The sequence below is a fragment of the Pteropus medius genome, unplaced genomic scaffold (genome assembly GCF_902729225.1).
Source record: "Pteropus medius unplaced genomic scaffold, Ma_sr-lr_union100, whole genome shotgun sequence".
Lineage (NCBI taxonomy): Eukaryota > Metazoa > Chordata > Mammalia > Chiroptera > Pteropodidae > Pteropus > Pteropus medius.
Window position 1 is genome coordinate 7,751,159 of NW_024342474.1, and position 12,627 is coordinate 7,763,785.

The 12,627-nt window shown below is 39.8% G+C and overlaps 1 protein-coding gene across 10 annotated transcripts in view; it reads right to left on the reverse strand.

The window, feature by feature from the left end:
* The window catches only part of GRIP1 (glutamate receptor interacting protein 1), a 587,313-nt gene that overhangs the window by 34,813 nt on the left and 539,873 nt on the right, over positions 1–12,627 (reverse strand). For all 10 annotated transcript variants that reach the window (XM_039865941.1, XM_039865938.1, XM_039865939.1 and 7 more), the window contains 3 exons: positions 6,115–6,259; positions 3,263–3,402; positions 2,896–3,090 (listed from right to left, as the gene is read on the reverse strand). In XM_039865941.1, the coding sequence (XP_039721875.1) occupies positions 2,896–3,090; positions 3,263–3,402; positions 6,115–6,259 (480 nt within the window). The remainder of the gene's footprint in view (positions 1–2,895; positions 3,091–3,262; positions 3,403–6,114; positions 6,260–12,627) is intronic.

The following is a 12,627-nucleotide window of genomic DNA, read 5'->3' on the forward strand; positions in this document are numbered from 1 at the left end:
CTGAGCACATGCCTTCTTTCTCTACCAGCTTTGATCACTTCATCCATTTCCCCTTTTCACTGATTAAGTAACACTTCACACCAGAGGTTAATTGCCTGGCTCTTCAGCTGGGTAACCTCTTCCATGAGAATAAGTTTGATGTTTCTTTTCCAACATGGTATGTCCAGTGTATACTGGCCTTATATTATGCCAGCCATTACATATTTGCTGAATGAATGAGTAAATGGGGAAAGCTTGACATTTTTCGACAAGAAGCAGAGAACAATAAGAAATATGGCTGCAGAGACATCAATTCTTGGCTCAAGGAGGTGCAATATCCCCATAGGAATGGGGCAACTATTCAAGACTTAAAGGTGCAGTGAGAATGTGCAAAGTCTGCTTGGGAAATGGTAGTGCATCTGCTGAGAGGCTGGAGGGACAGGTTGGAGAGAGAATCTACATTTCACGACGTGATAGTTAATAGGAAAAAAGGATGGTTCTACACCTGGCTTTTAAAAAGTCAACTTCACAAGCACAATCTGGAGCAATCTGGTTTAACTCAATATTACAAGTAAAGGAATTAAACCAGACTTTGAGATCTTGGTAAACAATAAGCTCACAATGCATGACAGACAGGATGTGACCATCAAAATAATTATGTTGAGATAGGCTGCATCGATAGGTTCTACAATCTTCAATGATGAAGGTGACAGGCTTGAACTGCTCTGGGCTGTCAGGCTCTTGTATGACTTTCCTTTATGAGTACACTTTAATAAGCAGAGTTAAATTTGAACATATTCAGAAGAGAGGCCCCCAAGGATGATAAAGATATTCAAAAGTAAGTTATGCGAAGAACAGTTAAAGCAACTGGGGCTATTTTGCTTAGAGAAGGAAAGACTCAAAAGAGACATGACAGCTGTTTGAGGATCTGAAGGACTGTCAAATGGAAGAGACTTTAGTAGTTCAACCTTGAGGGTGTAGACCTGGCACTAACAGGCAGAAGCTTCAGGCAGATGGATTTCTGCTCAATACGAGTGAGGACTTTGAGCTGCCAGAACTACATTCATGGCGATGGAAGAGCTGCCTCAGCAGTCAGGGAGCAACCTGTCACTGCAGGCACTCCAGCCCACGCAGCGTGACTGCGTGCAGTGAGGCTGGACATGGCATCAAGGGCTGCACTGGATGTCAGACTAGCTGACTTCTAAATTCTCTCAACATGGAAATCCTGTGATCAACCAGCCTTTTGACAGACATGTTCATTAAGACGATCACTTGAGATTAGTTTTGTGAAAGTGCTTTGTAGACATGGAAGTGTTTTACAAATATATGGTACTGGTATTCTTTCCTCATCACCTTGGGAGACTTCGATTGATTGCCATTTTCTCTACTTTAATCTCCCTTCAACCTCATAAAGATTTCTAACTTATAAATGCCAAATTTAATGTTATGACCACTATTCCCTATCTAGGTCTTCAAATTTTCAAAATGCTTCCTAAATAATAAATGATTCTTCATTTTTTCACTATTTAGTATGCTGATTGTGGTCCTGATTCTATGGTGCAAAGGGATGGAGTAGCTAAGTTCTCACATGCCACCTGATGGGGAAGGTTTCAGTAAGATTAATAGCATCTTCACAAAAATCTGTATATCAAAAAAAGTCTCCACATTAATAAACAATAAATAAGCGAGCACATTAATAAATAAACATCAGAGACTACGTTGATAAAATTTGATCTATGTTCTTTATCCACAGTGACCTCTGGTGGCCCAACCAACTCTCAGGCAATGATAATATTTGTTATTTGGTGGCATAGCTAACTTGCCACAAGGTCTTATGACTTGGAAAAATTGTCACATAAGTAAAATTCCAATTCTATTTTGGGTGTTCAAAATATTTTCTCCACTAAACTCCAATATCATCTCTAACAAGTAATGACTTGACAGCTTTGAAATATTTCTCCTTTTTTCTCCACTCTTCGGGGGATTTAACACAGGCAAAGGCAAGCTGAGAGAAAAAAGACGGGGAAATCGGGAAGAGAGCAAACTGGACACACAGACTCTCCCAGAAAGTAGTCAACTAAGTTGCGAAGCAATCCTCACACCCAAACGTGTGTTCTCCCAACTGTTTCTGTATTTTATTCTCTAATTGACTTACATCTAGGGCAAAAGAGATTTGGAAACTAGAATTTATACAAGGCAATAGTGAGAAAATAAGGTTCAGATAACAAGAAATACAGAGATTTTTTTGATATACTTCTCTTTTGATGCTGTGTAGCATTGAGAAGGAAACAGATTTTTTAAAGAACTTTTAGTTTATACTCTATATTCGGTCTAACACATTCTGTGTTTATATTCTGTTAATGAGGTTTAACTTTTAATGTAGGTTATACTTCCTTACATGAAGATGATGTCTGGGAAGAAAAATCTACCAAAATACTTTCATGTAATGTGATTACAACTCTCTAATAATGAGTATTCAGGGAAACCCCTACAGGTTTCTATTAAAAGTCAGGAGGAGGCAGGAATAAATGGGCTCACAAATCATTCTCTTATGCACATCGTTAGCATTCCCCAATCCATCTTAGTGGAAAGGTTGCTAAAAAGGTAAGACAATGGCGCCTGTCTTCAGTGAACCACTTTATTGTATGGCTAGCCTCATATTAATCTATGCTGGATTGAACACTTGGACACCAGTAGGTCTGATGGGGGTCTGCTAGTGTTTGATAAATGTTCATGACTTATCAGCATTAAAAAGGAGGAAATGCAAGGCCACTATAGTCAATGTATTCTATACGGTTACATTGACGTGTACATAAGTGAAATAAAAATATTCTTTTCAGGGATCATAGAGTGGATCTTTGAGAAACATGGGCTTCGACAATGACAAATCCTCTCTTCCCTAGGGCTAGGACATACCTTGATTCCCATAGCTGGCATCGATTCCAGAGCCATCCCACGAGTCCACAGCACTGTCTACACTGGGCACAGTAGAGGGGTACATGTCGGCGAGTTTGCCTGGCTTCTGAGCTGGAGAGGAGTCCTCCTCTGTCTCTCCCAGGTCGCTCAGGTGGCTGGAAATGGGGAATTTCTTGGGACTTGATGCCGACTGGGCTTTAAAGACAGGAACAGAATTTAAGTATCGGAGTAAATTTAAATAAAAAAATATCAAACATTCTCTGGCGAAAGAGTCATTTTCCTAGAAATACACACATAGACATTTGCACATCCTTTTGGGGAAGGAAACACACTGGAAATCCTTAATTGTGGCTCTCGACCCACTCACCATCTGTCTGTTTCTTAATTTTCAAGGTGACAGTCTCTCCCGCCATCTGTAGCAAATGGATGGCTTCACTCAGAGGCTTCCCTTTCAAGCTGCTGCTGTTGATGGCGAGGATTCGGTCTCCTATGTGGATTGCGCCAGTTCTGAAACACCAAATAGCAATAGGAAAAGCAGAAATAATCCCTGCATGCCACTGAATGTAAATTCTCCGACAGACTTTACATATTCATAATAATAAAGACTTGGCAAGGGTCTCTAGAAGTCACTTCTAGCTTTCTCCTGGGCAATGTTACAAGATAACTGCATCTGCTGTGAATTACTTTTTAGTTTCAAATAAAATTAGAAAAATTGTTTTAATTAGTATTTAAAATGGACTTGTGCGCTTTTTAAATTCCAAGAAAGCGGAGTCATTTGGTATCCCTCTTAAAAATCCCAAGGAAACGAACAATGTTGGGCAATAAGAGTAGTGATGTTTAGCATGGGGCATTCCTTCTTCCTACAAATTGAAAATACTGAATGTAATCATTGTTCCAGCTCGCCGGAAGTGAAGCTCAGAGAGATGGGGACATATGCCAGACCCTGGTGTGGCAGAGCCCCTTGCTGGTGATTCCAAGGATTGAAAAAGGCTGATCTCGGGAATCAATTATAGTCATGCACCACTTAACCACTGGAATATGTTCTGAGAAATTTGTCATTAGATGATTTCGTTGTCTGCAAACATCATAGAGCACACTTACACAAACCTAGATAGTACAGCCTACTAGTACGCCTACCTAGGCTATATGATATAGCCTATTACTCCTGGTTATAAGGCTTTACAGCATGCTGAAGTATAAAATAATACAAGATTAAATTAAATACAAGAGAAAACGATGCAATCAAGAGACTCAGTAAACACCAGATGTATGAGGCTGCTGACAATGTAACATGGCATACCATTTTATAACATATTTATATAAGTAGAAAGAGTACACTCTAATGATACAATGTATAGTAAATACATAAACCAGTAACAGTCATTAATTATTATCAGGTATTATGTACTGTATATAAATATGCTATATTTTTATACAACTGGCTACAATGTCACTAGGTAATAGAAAATTTTCAGCTCTGTCATAGTCTTATGGGACCACTGTTGCATAGGTGGTCCATCTTTGACCGAAACATCACTATGTGGCACATGACTGTGTGCTATGTTTGAATGCAACTCTGCCACCTACCAGCTGTGGGACCTCGGTACCTTGTTCTAACCTCTCTGGGTGTCAATTTCCTTATCATTACAATCATCTCACAGGAAAGCTCTGTAGATTAAATGGGAAGACATATGTAAAGGGCCTTGCATGCTATTCGAAACGTAGAAAAAGAAAATTAATTTGTTGATCAATAAATTAATAAAACTTTGGTCTTTCCCCTTCTTTTCCCATCCTCACCCAATTCTGAGCTAGCAGATTAGAATTTATAATTTGGATGTTCAGCATCTCTATCTTTGTTTGAAAGCGCTAGGTGGAGTAGACTCATAGTAGGTGGATTCATGGATGGTGTAAAAATTCATATCTGTCCTCCCGAGCTGAAGGCTGTAGAGTGGAGAGTCCATGTGCTAGCCTCCTGTTGTACTGCTCACTTTCACTACAGTGAGTGAAGGAATTAGCACAACTCACAGGGCTGCTCATGACTGAGTGTTCTGATTGCAGCTTGCTTCTGGGGCAGCAGGCAGCTGTGCTGGGCACAGCAACCAGGGTGACAGAAGGACACCGGGTCATATAGGTTATAAGGGGATGCTTAACAAGTCCACTAATGCATCTAGTCTCAAAGAATTTTTTTTTCCTGAAAAAACAAAAACAAAAACAAAAACATCTCATTCTTTCATGAAAAATCTCTGGTTTATGAAAGATCTATCTTGTAAGCCATATAACACTTGGCCAGTAGCTTGCTAAATCAGATAAACATTAATCTTTTCTTCTTTTCTCTCCAACAGAGATATTTAGAACAGGAGGGAGCCTGAAGAAACCATATCACAGGTGTCTCTGTTAATATCCGAATACAAAATTCCAATAGGGTAACTAACCCCTTTGAGCAGTTCAGTGCCCTTGTTTTACAGATGAAGATGTTAGATGAGCTGATTTCTATGGTATCTTGCAGCTCCAAAAATCTGCAATGCAACGTCTCTATTTTGCAAACCACTGTCTTAAAGTGTTAGCATGAATGATGCGTGTGCATTCCTAAGCCAGGTTACTTGAGGATACATCTAGTTATGAGGTCTCAATATTCCTACGACATGTCTCAGAAAGAAATGCAGTTTAGGAGAGAGTGGGGAGGGAGGTTGGGAGTGCGTGCTAAGGAAAACAAATTGCCAAAGGAACAGGTGGACATTCCAAATTACAAGATATTATTAAGATGCTACACTTGTTTCCTGAAATCTTTGAAGACAAAGACTGTGTCATCCTCTTCCGAAAACATGGCAGCTAAGGCCAGCACCTGTCAGGTAATAGAGGCTCAGTAAATTTTTGCTGAATTGAATTGGACAAGCCTTTTAACCTCCCTGAACTTTAGTCTCCCTCTCTCAGAATGGACACAATATAAATCTACCTCCAGTCAATTGTGGTCAGTTTATACATTTCTAGAGACTAATATCAACGCTAAGCCCATGACACCTTTCACTGCCTGTAAGAGGCCCCTCAAAGTCAAGTCAGAGCTCTGCCCGGGAGTTCTCAAGCTCTAAAATCAATCTTTTGTGCAGATTTGAAAAAGTCAAGAGATAACCAAGCATGAGAGGGGAGTGTGTTTTTATGTGGCTGTGAGAGAGGAAACCCATATCAGACACAGGTAATTGTAGCAGTTCCTTCAAATTTTACCTTTCAGCTAATCCCCCTTTAGTGAGGCTTGAAATGATTATAGGATCAAATGGCTCTTCGGTTCCTGAAATCGTGATGCCAAGGGGCCCCCCATAGCGCTTAAGCTCCACGGTGTAAATAATCGCTCCGGAACTTTCTTGCTCATCTGCAATAAATGCCAAGGAGTCATAACTGGTTACTTCAGAAAAAGCAAAGTAATAAGACACATGTGTTCAGACAAAAAATAAGAAATGCAAAACTTCATCATCAAAGCATTATGTCTCAAAATAATTATTTTGGGAAGTAGCATTACTTTAGCAGGATGTTACATTCTAATTAGGGAGATAGGCCGTTCACTGCCTGATGACTTATGTTTTAAACCTGTGAGTGATCCACCCAGCTGGCACTGCAGGCTCTTTAGACTGTATCCATGCCTCGCACAGGCTTGCCCAACATTTTGTAAGTGAGCCATAAATACCTGTGGGATGAACACATGGCTGAGGAGGCAATATGGGAGGAGAGAGTCGTGCAGTGACAAAGGGATCAGGCCACGTAATTCCTATTTTCAGCCTTAGCAAGCAAGCTAACTTTCAATATTGAAAAGTTGATTTTACTAAAGGTTGGAGCAAACTTTAACATCCACACGGTTAAATGGGGGTTTAGAGAGGTTGGCTGGGAAATCTAGAATCCCTTACACATCATTCCACCAACTGTCTTAAAATGTGAATCCCGTTGATGAATTCATGGATATTAAAACAGAGGTTTGAATGATTATCTCTCATCTTGAGATTAAAAGCCATGTAGGCTATGTTTCAGTAGTATATACCAGGCCGCCAAATGTCATATGTTAATTTTCACTCTTTAACATTAGTATGAAGGGAGACATTTGTGAATGTGGTCTGCTCAAGCATTGGTCTGAAAGATGTCATGGGATGTCTTCAACATGGGTAGGTTTTTTGGACTGTGTTAGGGTTGCAAATATGAAGTCTCAGAATTCAGAGGGTCTTATTTGTTTATGACTCGCTTAAAGTTTTTAAGTGTTTCTTGTTTTATTCTTGGGGCCTGGGAGCTGTGAATGGTTAAGAAGCTGTTCGATTTCTGTACCTAAGAATGCAAAGAAATGGTCTAGTAGCTACTTTAACAAAACAGTCAGCTTTTACAGTCAGACTGTATCATGGCAATGCACTAACACAGTCACATTTCTCCAATGAACAGCTGTTCATTTATGATATGAAACCCTAAAATCAGGAGGAAAAGAAAAATTCGAATTAACCATTCAGTTACCTGTGTGTGCAGTGAAGAATTACAATGAATGTAAAATGAAAGGTTTACAGAGTAACGTAGTAAGCGTTGCGTCTTCTCCCACCAGCGCTTACTTCATTTCTGGCCATAGGTTGGGAGTTCTGGACTATACACCTCGCCTCTACTTCCTCCATGCTCTACCCCTAATCTGCTTCATGCAGAGAATTAAAGACCAGCTACCACGCGCTGCAATGTCTAAATCAACATCTTGGGGTATAAAAATATTAGACTCAAATTTATAATGAAAGCTGAGAATCCTCTACATCAAGACTTCAAAGCTCTGTTTGATGGTTCACAAACTCCTTCCAGGTTTCTATATAAGCTGTGGTCAACATGCTGAAGACGATCTGCTAAGGAACTGCTGAGAGAAGCACCAGGATACAGGTACTCAAAATATGCAGTCTAAATTTTTCTACACTGTGATGTATCATCACCCTTCAGAGTTGGCTTTGACATATACAAATGGCATTATTGAATATGTTACATATACTTTGCAGCCTGTGCCACCGACTATATTCTGGATAAAAGCATCGGTGAGTCATTTGATTAGAAAATTCTGGCATAGTTAAATCAGTTACCACTGGGCACTCTGCTGGCCATTCAGTGTGGGTGCGTATTCCACTGGAAAGACCCTGACCCTTTATTGTTCTCCCTTAGGGCAAGCAGGAGCATACTTTGTCAGTGGGCCCCAGGCATTCTCGATTTGGCCATCAGCTCTTTATGTGTGTTGTGGGAAGCTGCCCAGAACCCAGACACTTGTGAGAAGTTTCAGCTGAAATTTCAATACAGATGAAAACAACCACTGGTCCATGGGGAGCTGATCAGGGTGCAGTCCCAGCCACTGGGCGAACCTGGTTTTAATTAGCTCATTTTTCAGGCAACCAGACTGAGTTCCTCTATTATCTTTGGACAATTCTGCACCTTGAATCAGAAAGATGACAAAATAGCACCAGCAATGAAGTAAACAGGTTAGGACAGTCAGTTTTAGGCTACTTTATGTGGAGACATTTTAATTAGTCCCTGAGGCCTCACTATAACTAGAAGGCAATTGCTAGGGCACTCAGTGAGTTTAAATAGCGATGGAGATGCAAATCAAGAAAATGGCAGCAACTTAACGAAGGACACATACTTGTGACCACAATGGGGTGGGGAGGTGGGGGAAGAAAAAAGTGATGCTGTATTTAGATTATGACAGAAATGGAAGCTTATTTCTGATTTCTTCATCAAATAAACTGCCAGAAACAAAAAAAGAGAAAGGGGAGTTTTAAGAGATGTTACAACCAAAAGCAATGAGTTGATCCTTTTGGATCCTAATCTGAACTATTTTAGAAAAATAAATCTGTTAATCATCTATCTATCTATCTATCTATCTATCTATCTATCTATCTATGTACCTACCTACCTATCTACCTACCTACCTATAGATATATATTAAAATCAGGCAAATGGAAACATCGAGTGAATATTTAATAATATTAAGAATTCTTGCTAATATTTTAAACTGTGATGATATTTAGTTACATATTTTATAAGTTTTAAATTCGGATGGGAGTACAGATGAAGCAAGATTGATTATAATAACTGTTAATGCTAGGTCATGCATGATGGTTCATTACACCATTTCCCCATATTTTTAATATATTTGAAGTTTTTATAATAATATTAAAAAATAATAAAATATTATTTTATTAAATATTTAATTTAATACATTTATCATATTTATAAAAATAAATATTTAATAATAAATATTTAATTCAATAAAAACCCCATGTCAATGCCTTGAGCAAACAGACATTTAATTAGTTTGGCTTCCTTACTTTCATAGACAATGGTGGTAGGCTGTACATGTCTCATCCAGACCCTTATGAGACCCCTCGAGACCAGGACCCAGAGTGTCCCATTGCCACTTGCTCTAGAAGAGGACCTCATCTCAGCTCTACCCAGTTTTTCATTACAATGATTTCTTCCAATGTTTGTTTTTTTTTTCCTGCTAGAGACCTAGCCTTTGCTTCTCTCCCTCATATTTATTTTCACCAGTGCTGCCAACACATAATTCCTTTTCTTTTTTTCCTAGAATATTTTAAAGGCATAAATCTGAATATTTTACTCTCTTACTTGATGCTTTTCATTGGCTCCCCAATTCCTTAAGAATAACTACAACCTGTTTCTTTGCATGAGCTGGGCTGGAGCCTCTGAGTCGCCAGAGGGTCACACTACCCTCCCATCCCAATCCAGTCTCCTAAATTCTTCTCTATAATCTGCAGTTCTTTAAAAAAACATCTTTCTAACATCTTTAATCTTGCACTTGTTACTCCCTGTGCACAAACATCTTTCTTCCCTTGGAGAATTTTACTCTTACTTTAAAACTTGGCTCAGATGTCTCATCCTTCAGGCTTCCTGGCTTCTCAGCTTGGGCTGGAGGCCTTTCCTATGAGATCCCGTAGCTCCTGTATATTCTTCTAGTGTTTCTCATTTTATTTTAATTCTTGCCCTCACTCCCCGCGCCCCCACCCCGCCAATAAGGAGAAAGCTAAATTAAAACTCTCCCTAGTGAGAGAAATTAAATACGAAGGAATAAGATTCAGTAGGGTAGGGCTGAGCTTTGGAAGGCCACAAACTATTGTAACGTAATATCTAAGCTTTCCTGTTCCCTGAGAACCAATCTGGGCCCCCACCGAGAAGGTAAGTCCTAGTAAATACTTTTCACTAGATGTTTTAATTATCTCTCTACTTGTCTCCTCCATTAGAATAGGATCACCTTGAAAACAAAGACTTTTATCTTCATATCTCCAGAGCCTAGAACTATGTCCAGCTCCAAGGACACTTCAGATGCCTGAACAAATGAGTGAAGGGATGAATGAATGTTAATATTAGCATGCAGTCACTGGTTCCAAGGGAAGAGGTCTCTAAGAGAGCTTTGAGAATCATCCATCTTGCTACTCCAAGGTCTAGGTCCCTTCTCCAAAGTGATGCAAACCCAATCTGGCTCATTCAAAGTGGGAGAATAAGACCTGGGCTGCCACTGTGGGAACCAACAAACCTAGAACACCCTCCCTTCACATTCCCAACAGTAGTCGAGTCAGCTTCAGGCTGCACTTCCAAAACCACCTGCCTTCTCGGGCTACAGCCCAACTGGCATGTGGAAAGCCTTGAAGCTTAGGATGAGGGCGATAACTGCCAGTAATGCTCAGACCATTTTGGAGGTGGAAGTACTCCAAGACAGTCTCTCCTCGAGGCTGCTCCAGCTTGGAAAGCTTAGAAAGGAGCAACTGGAGTGTTTAACTAGAACAGAAACTTTCTGAAAAGGAAAAACGTACAGGACCACCAGTAAGTTGCAAAACAAACCTAACCAGATGTTAATGATATCATAAGCAGGTTTACAACTATTAGTGAAAGACACGAAAGGGGGCAAGCCTACTTGTTTGTTATGCTCAGCTCTAGTTAAGAAAATTAATGGGACCACAGAACAGATGCAAAATTGCAGCATTACTTATCTGCAATGCTATTTTCCGGCTTCTGGAGTGCTGCCTGTTTAACAGAATGAGCACTATCTGGCTTGAATCCATAATGGCAGCTGCTTCTGTGGCCGAATAGGAGGCTTGGATTTGGGAGAGAGCCTTTGAATGCATAAATGCATAGGTCAATCTAAGTTCATTTCAACTAAAAGTAGTGGAATGCATTTCAGAGTATGGCTACATGTCCTGAAGGGGGACAAGACTGAAAAAATGAACCATTTAGACCACCCCTTCCCCCGCCCAAACAGCTTCCTTATTGTTGTGTGGTCGAAGCATACCCTTATAAATTATATGGGACAGATTTGGAAGCCTCCATTTATTACTTCCCATAATTTCCCCAAATTCTCTATTGTTTTGCTTCAGGGTTCCTTCTTGGATCTTCAAACTCTCCCTTCTCCATTTATACCAGATCTAGATGCCATCAAGGCAAAAAAATAGATTTTATTTCAAGCAGGTTACTTGCATCTTTGGGGATCTGGGGATTGGGTAATAGACATTGTTTTTGGAGCTTCAGACCCAGGAAGAAACCATTAGGCTCGACTTGATTTATGTTCCCGTGGTAATGAATGATAACAAATGCAAAAGCCCCTGAAGGCAGAATGGTCTCTGAATGTAGGGGAGAAAAATCCCCACAATCCCAAGTGTTTCAAAAGTTTTGGCTACTGTAAAATAAAACTAAGATTGGCTTTAATCACTTCCTAAGAACGACTGTTGATAGTTAGCACTCATTGGGCCTTACTAGGTGCCACATATTATTGCTGAGGACTTCAATATATTACTTCCTCTGATCCTTAGAACAGCCATGGGAAGTAGGCATCGAATGGTCATTTATAGATGAGGAAAATGATGCTCAGAGCAGTTATTTTTCTGTTTCCCAGACTGTCAGTTGTGAAGCCAGTCTAATGTTCTTAGTCATTTCATTCTACTGCTTCTTCTAGTCTGAGCTAGAAACAGAGTTGATTCAGACTCTCTCGAATGCCTCATTCGATACTTCAGAAAATAACTGCAACCTGGGGTCACAGACCAAATATCATGGCCTCGCTCTCCTGCTGTAAGTCTTCCCCACTGGTTTCTGGTTCAAATGTCTTAACATGGTTTAGAAGGAATGTAATGATCTGGCATATCTTTCTACTTATCTACTACTGAGTCCTGACATATAATTGTTGCTTCAGCTACATCTGCTATTAGGATGTGCTATGCTTTCTGGCCTCCTGCTTTGCCTCATATTCTTCCTCTGATTAATTCTAGCAATAGCTCCCCAAAACTTTGAAGACTAAGGTTGTTAGAAGAATTTCCTCGAGCTCCCCAGGTACCAATGGCTACCTCACATTCTGTTAACATTTTGTGTTTACTCCTAGAACATTCATCATGTTGTTACTTATTGATTTTCTTCTGTCTCTCCTATAAAGTGGTGACTGATTTAAGGGTAGAGATTGTGTGTTTTTAATCTAAGAACTGGCAGTCTCTAGCACAGTATCTTGCACCTCACAAACACTAAATAAATACTGATTGCATGACTGAATGAAAAATAAAGACTTGAACAACATTTGAGAATAGTTCTACCATCTCCTTGGCAGAGCAATGAAGCCAGTGTAGCTGGAATATGCTTACATTTTGAAACAACATCTGTTAAACTCGACTTCGGTACTGCTTAGGAAACTGAGTTATACCAAGCATGGTGATAAATTTTCTGTAACTGATGAGGGAACCAGGGATG